Source organism: Elaeis guineensis, chromosome 11 (assembly GCF_000442705.2).
Source record: "Elaeis guineensis isolate ETL-2024a chromosome 11, EG11, whole genome shotgun sequence".
Taxonomy (NCBI): domain Eukaryota; kingdom Viridiplantae; phylum Streptophyta; class Magnoliopsida; order Arecales; family Arecaceae; genus Elaeis; species Elaeis guineensis.
In genome coordinates, this window is record NC_026003.2 from 114737480 (window position 1) to 114752931 (window position 15452).

The window sequence follows — 15452 nt, forward strand, 5'->3', positions numbered from 1 at the left end:
CTTATTATGTTGTTATCTGTATCTACTGATTTATTATTGGATATTGTACATTCGATGATGAAGTCGGCTAAAACTTACGTCTTCATGGTCGGTCGTGGGCGATATTGTATGTCAAATTTGCCAAACTTTACTACCCACTTTGCCATCTACCTGACATATCAGGTCGATGTAACATTGTCTTCAGTGGCTAATCTGTCAAAACTATAATCGAATGTATTTGGAAGTATGGACGAAGTTGTTGTGCCAATATGATTAGAGCATAGATCATTTTTTCTGCTCTTGAGTATCATACTTCGGCATTGTCGAGCACCTTATTGGTGTAGTAGATTAGTCGATAGATTCGGTATTCATCTTCCTAGATATGTACCGAACTAATCGCTTCTGTGGAAGTCGCCAAATAGAGATACAACGTCTCTCCGACCTTCGATTTGTAAGCAAAGGTGGAGAAGCAAGGTACTTTTTCAACTCTTCAAAGGACTGTCGGCATTCATCCGACCATGAAAAATCCTTCATCTGTCGTAAGATTTTGAAAAATGGCAAACATCTCTCGACCGACTTAGAAATGAATCGACTGAGTACGGTGATCCTCTCGTTGAGTTGCTGTATCTCTTTCTTTGAGTTCGGATGCTTCATGTCGATGATGGCTTTTATCTTTTCGGGATTAGCTTCGATTCTTCATTGTGAGATAAGAAATCCAAAGAATTTCTTAAAAATTATCTCAAACACATACTTAGTCGGATTCAACTTCATCTAATATCGTTGAAGTGTGGTAAAGGCTTCCTCCAAGCCCGACCATGGTCTGCAGTTTGGGGACTCTTCACCAGCATGTCGTTCACATATACTTTCATATTTCATCCGATCTACGCTTTGAAGATCTTATTGATGAGCCGTTGGTAGGTAGCTCCGATATTTTTCAAACCAAAAGGCATTACTTTGTAGTAGTATATGCCTTTGTCGGTTACGAAGGCTGTGTGTTCTTTATCTTTTGGTACCATCCAGATTTGATTATACCCGATGAAAGCATCCATGAAACTCAAAAGTCGATGGTCTGAAGTCGCATCAACCAGTTGATCAATCTTCGACAGTGAAAAGTTATCTTTTGGACAGGCCTCATTTAAATCTGTATAGTCGATGCCTATTCTCCACTTTTCATTGGCCTTTCTCACCATTACTACATTGGCAAGCCAATCAGGGTATGTGGCTTCTCTAATGAAATTCGCTGCGAGGAGCTTGTCAACTTCTTCATCAATGATCTTTTATCTTTCAGGGGCAAAAGGTCGTTTCTTCTGTCTCACCAGCTTGATGTTCGAGTTGATGTTAAGTCAGTGAGTTATTACTTTTGAAAAAATTTCGGACATATCAGTGGTCGATCAAACAAATATGTCAGCGTTTGTTCTAAGTAAATTTACTAACTGTTACCGCTCTGGATCGGACAGTTGTGATCCAATTTGGACCATTTTCTCAGGATCTTCTTCTTTTAACAGGATTGAGATTAGTTGTTCAGCTGGTTCACCCCTCTCCTGACTCTCTCTTTGGTCTAATTTATCGACAGTAGGGAGTCTTCAGGTTTATTATTTTGGGTGGAGATAAGGAAGCGACGTCGGATAAGTTGTTGATCTCCATGCATCTCTCCAACTTCATTTCTTGTCAAAATTGGACCAGTAGATGGTATGTTGAAACCACTGCTTTTAGAGCGTTAAGTCCAATTCGTTCGAGTAGGGCATTATAAGCCTAAGAACTCGAACTATCATGAACGTTATGAAGACAGTACTTTATTGTGGTTCAGTTTTAGTGGTCAAAGAGAGAGAGATTTCTCCTTTCACTGTGACAGCATTTCTATGAAGCTGACCAATGGCATCGAGACTTTTCTGAGTCGATTAGTCGTAGTCGCATTCGGGAGAAAGTGAGTAAAAGAGAACGTCAGTCAAACTTTCATTATCTACAAATTTTTTTTTACATCATAATTAGCTATTATTGTCAAAACAATAACAGCATCATCATGGGAGTCTGAATTCTTCGAACATCCTTTCTAAAAAAATTATTACATTATTGAGTCGTCATCTTTTCGCCGACTCGTCTTCAGAAGTTGCCCCCCAGTTCGATCTCCGGAGATCATGTTGATCACTCCTGCAGTCGGCTGATTATTTATAGCTTCCTCCATTTACGACTGAGGTTGTCGATCGGTAAGGGTTGAGTCGGCAGATCTTTCCAGTACTTTTTGAGATAGCCTCATCGAATCAGGACCTCTATCTTATCCCTGAGTTGGATACATTGTTTGGTATCGTGATTATGATCACGATGGAACTGATAATATTTCTTTCGATCACGGTTCCTCGATGGCATTTTCATCGGGGGAGGGTGTCGTAGATATTCTACTTCTTCGATCTCCTTGAGGATCTATGCATGAGGAGCAGAAAGAGGAGTATAAGAGTCACACCTACCGTAACTCGGCCTTAGACTCTGTCGTCGAGGTGAAACTCGCTTATTGGGAGGTGGCCGACTTGATTCAAGTGGAGCTTCTCCTTTCTTCTGTTTCTTCTTCTTCTAATCCTTACCTTCTGTCTGGCGTCAGTCAGAAGCTCCTTCATCCGTGCGCATATACTTGTATGCACGCTCCAAAAATTCAGCATAAGTTGGAGGAGAGTTTTGTTCAAAAATATGTGAACCGAGATCTCCTCAGTTCTCTTTTCATGACCAATATAGCCATATCTTCATTGAGTCCCTGACCTTCAGTGTGGCCGTATTAAAACGAGCCACAAAATCTCTTAATGTCTTAGTCTCTCCCTGCTTGATCAAGAAGAGACTATCAGAAATTCGTGACGGCTTTCAGCTAGTACTAAAGTGAGCCATGAAAGAATGTTGAGCTGTCCGAAGGAATATATGCTTTCCGACTGAAGTCTGGAGTACCAAGCTCGAGCAGCTTTCCGAAGGGTTGCTGAGAAGCCAATGCAAAAGAGGGCATCGGTTGCCCCCTGAATCATCATGAGAGCCTTGTAGCTCTCAAGGTGGTCAATCAGATCTGTGGAGCCGTCATATGGCTCCACTTGCAGTATCTTGAACCGAGATGGAATCGGTTCATCTAAGATGTGTCAAGAAAGAGGTTGAGCGGTGTGGAGTCGTAGTTATTGAAAGATTTTCGACCTTTCACTTGGAGTTGAGTGAGTTGACGGTTGATTTTTTAAAACTTACGTTCATAATCATCGAACCGTCATTGTTGGAAAACTCCGAGGGTAGAACCTCCCGACGAGCCCGAAGGAGAAGCAGAAGGCATTCGCGGCCATTTTCCCTTCTTAATGCTGTTGAGATGAGGAGGAGAGAGAGAACACCGTGAGCGATGGGTGGCACGACGAGAGTGTCGAGAATATTGTTATTCATCTTGATGAAAAAATCGAGATGGTCGTTCTAGAGAAAGAGAAGGTGATTGTCGTGGATGACGTAGCTGTGCCTGGATGACACCGACTGTGCCATCGGTTGCTCCGCCGGCAGCTGCTGCTGTTGGGTTTGCTGCTGTTGGAGGCTTTTGACTGTCTCCATTAGGACATTTATCTGCTGTACAAGTGCAGCGATTTGAATGTCCGTGGTAACCACAGGATGTAAGGAACTGGGCTCTGCTACCGAAAGAGGGGGAGGAACTTCTTTTCGGTGGGTAGAGTGCCTCATCGATCGAGTTGCAGTCAAATGCTGGGCTCTGATTTTCATCATGATGAGTATGATCTCTCCCTTTCCTGACGTACCAATCTGTTGCGGCCAACTCCCTGTCGCTTGTCGTCGGTGATGAGCACTTGCAAAACAGCATCCTCACAGATCGAGGTTGTGTCCGGCGAGGACCCTCTGATACTTAAGTTAGAAAGAAAATTGATGAACAGTAAATTTGAAAGTTAAAAATAGCAGAGTTCTCACCCAGAAGTGTCTTACCCGTACTGTTTCCTTACCTTCTTTTTATAGATGAATCTGATGTAACCGTCGAGTATGTGATTCCGCTTTTTATGGTGCTAAATTATCGGACCATAATTATGGAGTTAGTGCGTCATTAATTCTCAGTAATTGCTGTAACACGTAGTTGATAACCGTTCACAACGGTTACAGCACGTTGAGCAGATTAGCCGATTATATGTCAGTAATCCTGGTATATCGATAAAATGTCCGAGTGACCATCGGTCAGTAGCTCTGATATATGGTGGCCTTAGATCAAAGATTGTTTAAATTGTCTGTGCTTTTGATCAATTTGTTGATCGGTAATAGCCGAGTGTCAGTCAATGTTACGATTATGAGTTGATGCCAGCCGATGTAAGGTCGGAGTGGTATGTTCAGTCGGTCGGTTTTTGTTGAGTCGAGTGTGGGGTGATTGACTTGAGTCAGGGATCGATTGACTTTTTCCAACAGGTGATAACAAGGAGATTTGAGAATCTAACAGGTAATCACTCTATTAAACTTTTAAGTGCTCAAAGTGGGAAGAGATTGCAAAGATCTCCTCACCTGTCAAGACTACCATATAACTGTAAAATCAAAGCTCAAATAACTTGCAAAAGGTTTCTAACAGTCACTATCTAGCTTCGTGGACACATCCTTAGTTCGGGGTCGAATCTTCCATGTAAAAGAATAGGATTCACCTTCCTTCATGTGATGATCATCAAATGATAGCTTGAAAATTTGGACAAGCAGACTTTACGCTTTGAGATTTGTGAGGTGGGTGATCCAATGGCAGTTCGCACGAGGGATGGTGAATCCCTCTTTCACGTGAAAGATGCAATCCTCATCGGAGCAAGGATTGATGAAAATCTTTAATCTCTTCCCACTTAATGAATCAGATGTAAGCATGAAACACCACTATTGATAACAATCCATAAAAAAATTACAGAAAAGTATATTCATAAAATTCTAACACAACCTGCTGATAAGTTGCAGAGGTAGTAGGAATTTCCTGTAAGTAGTGTTGTAGAGGGTTTGCACTCGTGAAATGTTTGAATTTTAGAAGCTTATTTAATTGCTTCTTAAAATTTAGATCTATTAAGACTATTTGGCTGGTTAATAGAGCTCTAGATAATCCAATACAAAGCAGAAGAGAATCCCAGGTGTTGTATAATGTAAAATGGTTACAGAGGCGGCTCAACACATATGGAGGCCTAAAGCTAAATATTAAAATATTTTTATTAAAATTTATATAATTTTTTAATTAATTTTTTATTTTTTTAGCTTTTTGAGATGTAAAACTTTTAATTAAATTTTTATAATCAATTGATAAAGAAATAAATAATTAAATAATTAATTAACTAAATAATTATTTAATTGATTAAAAATCAAAGAGGAGGGAGAAGAGTCTTCTCTTCTTCTCTTCTTTTTTTTTTCTCAAAATAGGAGATTCTTTCCCCTTCTCTTCCTCTCCTATGCACGCCCGTGAAAGACCAGGGCTAGCCTCCACGATAGCTCCTGGCAATAGTGAAGCCGTAGCCCCCTGGTGACGCCCAAATGGTGACCGTTGCCGGTTGCCCTTGGGAAAAAATCAGAATCTAGCAAGGTCTAATAAAATCCCTCTTTTACCAAGATCGACAGGAGAAAAACTCGAAAAAGAAAAGAAGAAAAAGGAGCTGAGGCCTCTTACCAAGATCTGGTAGGCATCATGATGTTTTCGGCAAGCTCTTTCTAACAGCAATCCCATGGAAGAACCCTAGAACAACCCTCTAATCACGGTGATTTCTCTATGAGTTCTTAGCAGTGATCTAAGAGGGAAAGAGGAGAGGTCTCGTAGAGGTGAGTCCTAACCTATTTAGGACTCTCACTTGCTATGTTTCCATCAGAGATGCGAAAAGAAGTGGACTTCTTTCGAGAGTCCGTTTCTCTATTTTTTTCTTTTTTTTTTTAAGGAGGTTCAAAAAATCAGGATTATTACACCCTTGCCCGTCTCGAGGCCTTCCTGTGCAAGCTCTTCGATGACCCCACTGTCCAGATTGCCGATTTTTTTGACCTCACTATCAGATCCGGCGTCGGTGAGCGGCAGCATCCTCGCTACCATGGTTTTCACCCGTTGTCCCGACGGGCACCCGCTCCTCTCCGTTGATGGTGCCCTCCGTGGCTCTGTCTCCTCACCAAAAACCACTCCCGTGACCCCGTCTCGTCATCTTCGAGCATTCTTCTAGGCAGCACCATTCGTCTTCTCGTGGGTGGACGCGGTGGAGATAGATGGCTACTACCTATTAGTGGGGGGCGGTGGGGGCCTGAGGCCTAAAACAAAAGGGGGCCTAAAACAAGGATTTTGATCACCTTATCCTTCAGCCGGCCCTGAATGTTTACATAACTATAGAAGTGGAAAGATCTTTCACACACAAAGCATCGTGGGACAATCGACTATCAAGACATTGAATAAGTTTCCAAGATTTTTGACGGTCATCACCTTTCTTATTATTCTATTAAACAATCTGAGGCTTTCAATCTCGAAAGAATCTAGCATTTTGTAGAAGTGATTATAACATAATTTTCTATTAAACATCAGTGGAGCGCCCTTGTACGGCTGCCTAAGGCATCCAATAAACAACAGAAAACTATGTCATCTCTTTTTTTCTCCTACATCATCTCTTTTCTTTTTTTTTTTTTTATCTTGTAACCTATATCATAAGTAGAAATTCTCATGTTGAAAGTCAATGCTCTTTTCCAAAAACATCTCAAAAATGTGAAGTATGACAAACTCTTGGTTTCATCCAATCATGTGAATTGTTGGATAGCTTTTAATCTTCACTAGTGTAGGCAGCAATTATGTGCCCAACTGCATTGATGTTGATTTGTGAATACAAGCTTGAAAGATGCAAAATTTATTACTATCCTTTGGCTATCAAGTAGTTTAGAAATTAGAAATTTCAGGATATAGGATATACATATTAATTTTGCCCTCTATTATTTTTGTCCCACACCTATCAGCATATTTGACTTGTTGAGCACCGACATGATGTGCTTCTCCAACATCTATTGAGATGCGCTGGTTGTGTACTCTTTCAGTCCGAATTCATCTAAATGACAATATAGATCCAACGTCCTCTAAAATGACTACTTAAAGGAATGCATGACATTAATAAGCCCACATTAGCACCTAGCATGTGCACTTGATTTCAATATGGGTTAACAAATCAAATCCAAGCACCATGAAAATTTACCACTATTGGACATTCCATGCTGAAACTTTATGCCATTTGGATTTCTGTTTATGCAATGCAGACGTTGGTTGAAAATAGGCAACTAAATGACAACCTGTTGGATTCTTTGGAGTACACCACTCAAGATTCCAACTCAGAATATCTATTTCTTAAGAAGAGTGGTGCGACTGATGAGGCCGTTCATATGAACATATCCTTAAACGTTAAAATATAATTAATTTCAGTAGACTATGCATCACCATCAAGAATGCTTCAGTCTCATTGGATACAATATTAGAGTGGACACATACAGTTAAACATTTAGGGCACCAAGAAATTAATCTCAAGAATTTACTGTAGACCCCTCCTCTCTCTCTCTCTCTCTCTATATATATATATATATATAAAATCAATACATAAAAATGTCGATCGCCTTTCTGTTTGAAATCGAAAACATCCGAAGAGAGAGATGCCCACCATCAGATCAATTTCTGCGATCTTCACATGACATGAATGTTTTCTCCACCAAGCAAGTAATCCAATCACAACCCCAGACCACTTAGGGCATCTGGAAAGGAAATTGGCGCCATGCTCCGAGTCGTAAGGTCACAGAACTAATAAGAAATATGATCATGGGCTTATAAATATATCACCCTCTACAGCATTGAAAGAAGAATACTCTCCAAGGTTGCCCAGTTGGAACAAATACAATTCCAACACAAGGCCATCAACAAATGAAGTGTAATAACGAACTTAAAATAAGGGGATGTTCTAGGATCAATGGTGGCTGAGTAATAGATAAAGGCTGAGCAATTGGTATTGAATCACCAAATTAACTTCAGCCTAGGCCGCGTATGGATGAATGAATGCAGAATTCATCTGCCATATCTTAATCGATTTGGCGGTCACAGGAGCGCCGGTTGCATTGTTGAAGAGGAAGACTCGTGCCCCGCCATAAATTGCTTCAGTTGGATACACACGCGATGTGATGCATGTCCTCCCCCCTTGAGCAAAGCTCTCTACTATGGAGTGATCCACCTGACATGAATTGCAGCAATGTGAGAAGACTTCATACCATCTATGTCTAGAACTAGTTTTCTTGTTCAGGAAAATGTTATACATGACACATGCATAGAATGCTAGAAATTAAGATCTTTCTTCCGAAAAAGTGGCCTTGGGGATTTGTGGCAAGTGCCTCTATTCCCATAGTGGGCCTGTCAATGATTTGATTGAAACTAGTTGATTTCAACTTCCCAGTGTATTCTTGAATCTTCACGAACCCTAGTGGATCAGACAATGATCCAGTAACCTAACCCATGCTGATGGAAAAGGCTCGTGGGTCAAGGTTAAGACCGTATGATATGTAATGTGTCAGTTTTTGAACATATCATATTGTTTCAAGCACACACAACAAAACGCAGTGGTTAGTGGGGAAAATACTGATACCTAAGCCAAATCCCCAAGCGACTCTACCCATTTAGAACATCAGACGATAATACAAAAGCAAAATTAATTTTTACCACGTATTCCAACTTACCAGAATCCTCACTGTCAAGCTTTCACCATCGAGCACAGGAACCGAGCTACCGTAAACCCTCTTGACAAGGTCATTTGCCAATGACGACCTGCAGTTCAGCAAATTATAGACTCTCAGATCCCACCATTCCGTTCTCTCAATTACAAGAGAACACCGCCACATAAATCTGTATTATATATCAAGAAGGTACAAAAAAAAAAGAAAAAAAAAAAGAGAGAAGAAGTGCAGGAACCATGCCTCAACTCATCCTGGCAGAAGAAAGTACCAAGGCCGCCATCCGTCCCCCTCCCAAGGTAAAAATACACTGCAGTCTGCTCACTTAGGTCCTGGTCGGCCAACACGAGCAATCCAAAAGGTCCCAATGCACCACGCCCAGCGGCACCACCGCTTGTGCTGCAGTTGTACCCCACGTCGGCCTCGATAGCCCGTTCCAAGGCCGACGCATCTATCTCGAACTTGGCCTCGATGTCCAACTGCAATGCAGATTGCCTAAACCGTGACTGGGAGTGACACAAGGAGCAATTCAGTAGTTTTTCCAGCAAGAAAGCAAATAAACTACCTGTGTGGCTTTGCTGATGTCCAATGGCGCTACTGATCCGACGCCGAGTGTGATGTTGCTGAACTCTTGGCTGCTCTGTCTTAGCCTCTCTACCTCGTCGACTGGCCACTGGAGTAGGTTTCTTCCCGTTTTATCATCATAGGTTACTGTCCTTGGAATGGTCTGTAATGTCAAAATCGACACAGTTGAGAATACTTGGTTATGGGGAATTATGGATTTTGGGCAAAGGCAGTTCCAGTTGGCTTGAGTAAATGGATAATTAGTGGGGATTAGACCCTGCTGAAAACCAGCAGGGAACACATCGAGCAGCTCATCACATTTCTTATTTTCCACTAGATTCTTCCGTTACAAAGAAAAGAATAAGTATTTAGATTGAATCATTGAATCCACTTAAGGGCCTTTTTGGATATTTCTGTAGGGTTGAGTTAAAAATCCTTCAAAAATCAGATTTGGCCCATCCAACATATATGTGCTAAACTATGTGCACAAATTGTATTTAATATTATAGAATATAAATAAATTTAAAAAAATATTATAGAATATAAGGCCCGACCCAGCCCACATCAGCTGGACCACTTCTAGTCTATTCCCGTAGGATAGAGAAAAGATCCGATGAAATCATTTTTTTCTTCCTATGAAATTTGGACCAACCCCTTTGAAAAATTTTTGTAAATAATGTGAAACTAGTCTTGTATTGCGTATATTCTTATTTAATTGGGAGGCTGAAGGGTACCCATCATTTATTAAAATCAAAAAATATATACAGAGTCAAGGAAAAGAGTGGACTGGCCTATATTTTTGTGAATCCTATAAAATTGTACAAGATTGCTCTAAACCGGAACAATTTCAGTTGTATGAGGAGAAGACTAGCTGAGTACGGCTATCCATGGAGGTCTATGATATGTTAATTAGATTCAAAAACGATTCAAAGTATAGGGTATGGATATAAAAATTAAACCCAACAAGCTATTAGGTTTGGACTTGGTCCCTCTTTTAGATACACATAATTTTTATTTTTTCTTTATCATTATCTTTTCATATTTCTCAGTTCATAATATGGTATTTTATGTACGTTAACAAAATTCAAAAGAAAAGGTCTAAAAGTATAGCAAAATAACTTGTTGAATATCTAATTTTCATTTGAGACCCGATGTAATACCTGATCCTTTTTTTGGACAATATTGGTTATGGACAAAGAGTTTTAGTTGGATTTGAATTTGGGATTGGACCTAATATACATAATACATGTACTTTGTGTTTGGGTATGGATATGAGTAAAACTGACAGCAATTGACCCAATCCAAGTGCAAGTACCAATGATCTATCTTTCTTTCTCCAACATCAAATTCCTAATTCCTTCTCACCTACAGGTCAGCATTAGCCAGGCGTAGATATATATTATCATTTTGTTACATCATAAACTTTAAGCAATGGACCCAATACATCTAAATGTAAGTATCAATGATCTATCTTCCATTCTCCAACATCAAATTCCTTCCTTCCACCTAAAGGTCAGCATTAGCTAGGTATAGATATATATTATCATTTTCTTACATCATAAACTTTATTACATTAGCATACTATATTTTCATCAAAAAAAGATAGGTTAGCATATTATATTTATTCACTCATCTAATACATCTGAGAAAGTATGTTGCAGATTGCAACAGCTGTTATTAGCTACTAGAATGGCAAAAAATAGATATGTATTTGAATGGTAGCATCATTGATTATTACTTGATCGAATTGAGGCTTACGTAGGTTATATCTCTCTTCTCTGCAGTGATATCAAGTATTGGGAGCTAGATAATTCTAGTGTAGGTGGATCTCCTCTCTTTTTTCAAAAAAATACGATAGAATAAAATAATATTTCTTTAAGATGATATATATGAAGATTTTATTTGAACAAAATATGATATGAAGTTTTCTACTTTAATATGTAATTAAAATCAGATAAATGACAAAAATGTTAAGAATGATAAATATATATTATTTCACCATAAAGAAAATGTTGTTTATATACTAGTTATATTTTGCATATCAGGAATTGAAAGCTGTGGACTTTTAGCCAACCTTCCACTATGTCACATTGGAAGCCTGCAGATTCACTAATGCAAATAAATGACTGCTAGCTATCCTGCATATACAATACAAAATCCTCTGGCTTTAGCACCAAGGCCGAGAATGGTAAGCCCACCTAACTTGAAAAAGAGAAGCATGTAAATATGACAAAATTGATCACATTTCACTCGACTAGAGGAAGTAATTAATTGAGATGTCAGGCTGCCGGAAGTGTGCACATCGGGGCCACTTATCAATATTCTTTGGACCGGACAAATGGCTTTATATATACATCTCATATTCTTTCATCTGTTTATAATATTTCTAATTTTTCCCTAACAAGTATCCACGTCCACGTACGGTCTTCTATCCTATCATAAAATAAAAAATTACGATCCAAAAATCATGGAATCAGAGAATGATATCGTTCAAAAACGAATTTTTTATGATATTTAAAAAATTTTATAAGATATTATGTATATTTTGAAGATGTCCGTCAAAAAATTGGATGTTCATGTATATATAAATATTAAAAAAATAAAAATAAATAAATTTAATAAATATTTAAAGAATTAAAATAAATATATTTTTTTTGATGAATTTTTTGAAACATACGTAACATTCCATGATACCTTTTGAATACCGCAGTCGTTCCTACTTACTCATACATGGCATCCTTGGCATCCTCTCATGTCCCTGTCAAATACCACCGTACTCATAGAACGTAATGACTGGTGCAAAAGAGTGCACGTTTCGCCATCATTATTATATAGGATACGTACGCTTGTCGTCCATGAAGTGCCACGTTAGCATCACGCAAGAGGGTAACCAGTTGAGCAAAATAAGGTTCATGGTGCTTCAAACGTCTGTCTAATCCCCCACATGTGACTTCTAAACATATAACACCCAAACGATCCAACCCCACATAAAAAGTTCTCGACAAAATCTTTAAAAAAAAGCTCGCTTAGTTTACCTGTACGGAGGCCCAGCCCTTGAGGAGGTCCGTCTTCTCGCTGTCGGTCTCCCCGCTCCAACCCCACAGCACGCGCCGCTCCTTCACCGGGTCGTAGAACGTCTTCGACGCGTAGTATTTGCCGTAATCGTACCTCAGCCCGATCCCCACGTCCATCTCTTGGTCGTCCGGCGTCCACGTCCCCTCCTCCCCGTCGTACGTCCCGATCGCGTAGTAGTCGTGCTTGTTGTCGTCCAGGCTCGCCTTCAGCACGTGCTTCACCCCCGGCCCCGGCCCGGTCGACGTGTCCAGCCCCACCTTCGACGCGGTCGACACCGGGTAGAAGTCCACGCACTCCCACATCCCGGTCCGGTTCACCGAGTGCAACAGCCTGGGGATGAGCTCGTAGGTTACGAAGTTCTTGGTCCGGTACACCAGCGCGATTCCGTTGTGGTCCGCATCCTTCGATCCGATGGCGATCCGCCAGGCCGACTCGGTCGGCACGTACCAGGCCGTGGTCGGGTCGCGGAAGTCGGTCAGCCCGATCCAGGAAGGGGGACGGATTACCGGGTTGGACTCAGACTTGTTCCACTTGAGAAGGAGCGGGTCGTCCGGGTCGGCCGGGAAGGCGAGGTTCTGGACCTGGACCGACTCGGTGGTCGAACCGGTGTAGACCATGGCGATCCGGCCGTCCGGCAAGAGCGTCGCGGAGCCGGTCCAGACGCCGTTGGCGTCGTACCAGTGGCTGGGGACCATGGCGAGGGGAAGGTAGAGCCAGTGGATGAGGTCACGTGACACGGCGTGCCCCCACGTGATGTTCCCCCACACCGCCGAGTCCGGGTTGTACTGGTAGAACAGGTGATACCACCCCTTGTAATACATGGGCCCTGCCAACCATTCACAGGCCAATCCAATCCGACGGTCACAATGCATTCCACGATTCCATGCCATAATACACTAAAAAAATAAAACAAGTTCATTTCTTTCTATCAAACATTAATATTACCATCAGGGTCTGAAGCATGGAAGCCAACGCCAGAGAGAGGCACCACGAAGATTGGAAATTCAAAGCGAAGAAGAAAAGAAAAGAATCAGTCGTGAGATCTATTTATTTTATTTTTGAAGCAATGAAGCGAAGGAGAAGGGAGTAAAAAGAAAAGAACCATTCATCCAGTTCTTCTGCGGCTGGAAATGGTAGGCCGTGCGCTGCCAGACAAGCATGGCGTTGGTCCAGGGGTAGACCGGGGTGGCGCCGAGGATCCGTCCATTGGACTTCTCCGACACGCCCTCGGCCGTGCCCCGGGACAAGGTCCATCGTTCCAATGGAGTCGCCGGTGCCCGGTCGGACGCCAATTCTCCTCCATGGTAAAACGGAGAGACGAGGCCCAGCAATGATACAGCTGAGACGGCGAACAAGACTAACATCAAGTACCTCCTCGGAGGTCCAGGAGAGGAGGTGGGAATGGAGGAATCATCGACTTGTTGGGAAGGAGAATAGGAATCTGGGATGAAGATGGGGGACTTGAGATCCGGGACGTCCATGGAAGGGTGAAGAAGAAAACCTTAGAAGGAACTGATCTGAATTTATTTAGAACTACAATATAAAACTATTATTACACTATGAAAACATATTTGTTTTTATACAGAAAGAAGGGCAGATGAGGCATGGACATATATAAAAGTAGTTTCTCGAAAGATGAGGCCGTGGACTGGTTGGTTCTCCGGGTGCACGGGAGCTGGATGAGGAACTGGTTCAGATGTACCTCCTCAACTAGTTTTGCGGTCTATAATCTATGGATTACATGGCGGAGGGTAGAGAGAGGTGGTACCTATGTGTTGAAACTTTGTCTTTGCTTGCTGGAACATGATAATTTAAATTAATTCCTCTGCATGAATGCTGCGGGCTTGCGACTGGTCGACTTTTCCATGGCGTCGCGGCGAAGAAAATAGGCATGTGCTGCATGAGAGGGGTGGGGTGGGGTAAATATTTAGAAACTTAGGTTTGTTTCGCCAAATATATTGGAAAAGATAAGAAAGGCCGAAAATGTAATTTTATGGACCGGCCCTCCCATGTGGTGGTCCTGGAGGCTGAAGATGCCAATTATTGCGTTAGATGGGACTGGACTGATTGCCACTCCGTTGGTCGTCCAGTCAGCAACAGGCCGTCCAATACAGTTCACGTATTCGGGATGGAAAACGGATAAGATATTGATGTATCTAGACTTATATCTATATTTTTAATAAATGTAAATATTAAATGAGTATTAAAATTAATTATAATATAAATAAAAATATTCAAAAAATTTTGTTGTTAATGATCAAGCAAGAAAAATATATATAGATATAGGAATACATATTAGTTATTTATATTTTTAACAATAAATTCTAAAAATATTATAAAAAAAATATATATATATATATATTAAATAAAAAATGATTATTTTTTATTAAAATTAATACTTCAAATATAAAGCATCATAACATGCATCAAATGATTATAATATATATGAATAAGTAAAATAGAGTACCACTGAACATTTGTTATTTGAGTAAAAGGTTAAAATTTGTCGGTAGATATTTGAATTTGTATCAAGATATGATCGGATGCAAAAAAATTTTTAAAAATTTATTCAAATCAGATATGAAAATGGATGTGGTTAGATTTTATCAGGTTCATTTTAAACTCCGTGCGTAGGCTATGCTTGCGCTGGTCTTGATTGCAACCTCATATGCGACTCATCTTGTATTTGTACAAGTTTTTAAATGGCAGTCGAACAAAATATTAAATGTCAAGTTTCCTTCCACATGACCTCCTCTTTCTGTGTACATGTTCTGCTCGTTGGCTGGGTTATTTCTGCAGTTATAATCTTTCTTGATGATTCTAATAAAAAAATAACGATAAAAGTAAGTGCAAGAATATAGGATTTTTTTTTTTTGATAAACCAAAAATGTAGTTTTCTATCAGATGTCATGTTTTTTGATTGGTCAAAATGATGATCCCGATTTACGTGGAGGTCTCTTTTTCTAACAGAGCTTCCGTGGCACTGACAACTTTTTCTGTTCCTTCCAAACTCACAACTTGCATGGATTTGCACATACGTGTAGCATAACTAGAAGAGGGAAAGACAAGAGGCGTGGAAGAATAATCCGGTTCAGAATCTTGGTTGCTTTCACTTGATGGTCAGAATTTTGATTTCAATATCCTTTTACGTAATGAAATTT

General features: G+C 40.5%; 1 protein-coding gene across 1 annotated transcript; it reads right to left on the minus strand.

Moving 5' to 3' along the window:
* Nucleotides 1-7338: 7338 nt before the first annotated feature.
* LOC105054034 (beta-fructofuranosidase 1) lies at nt 7339-14034 on the minus strand. Its single transcript, XM_073245580.1, has 7 exons — nt 13394-14034; nt 13237-13245; nt 12252-13117; nt 9218-9379; nt 8896-9131; nt 8659-8746; nt 7339-8159 (listed from the first exon to the last, which is right to left on the minus strand). Exons 1-7 carry the CDS (start codon nt 13770-13772, stop codon nt 7965-7967), a joined length of 1935 nt encoding a protein of 644 aa, XP_073101681.1. The 5' UTR covers nt 13773-14034; the 3' UTR covers nt 7339-7964.
* Nucleotides 14035-15452: the final 1418 nt, after the last annotated feature.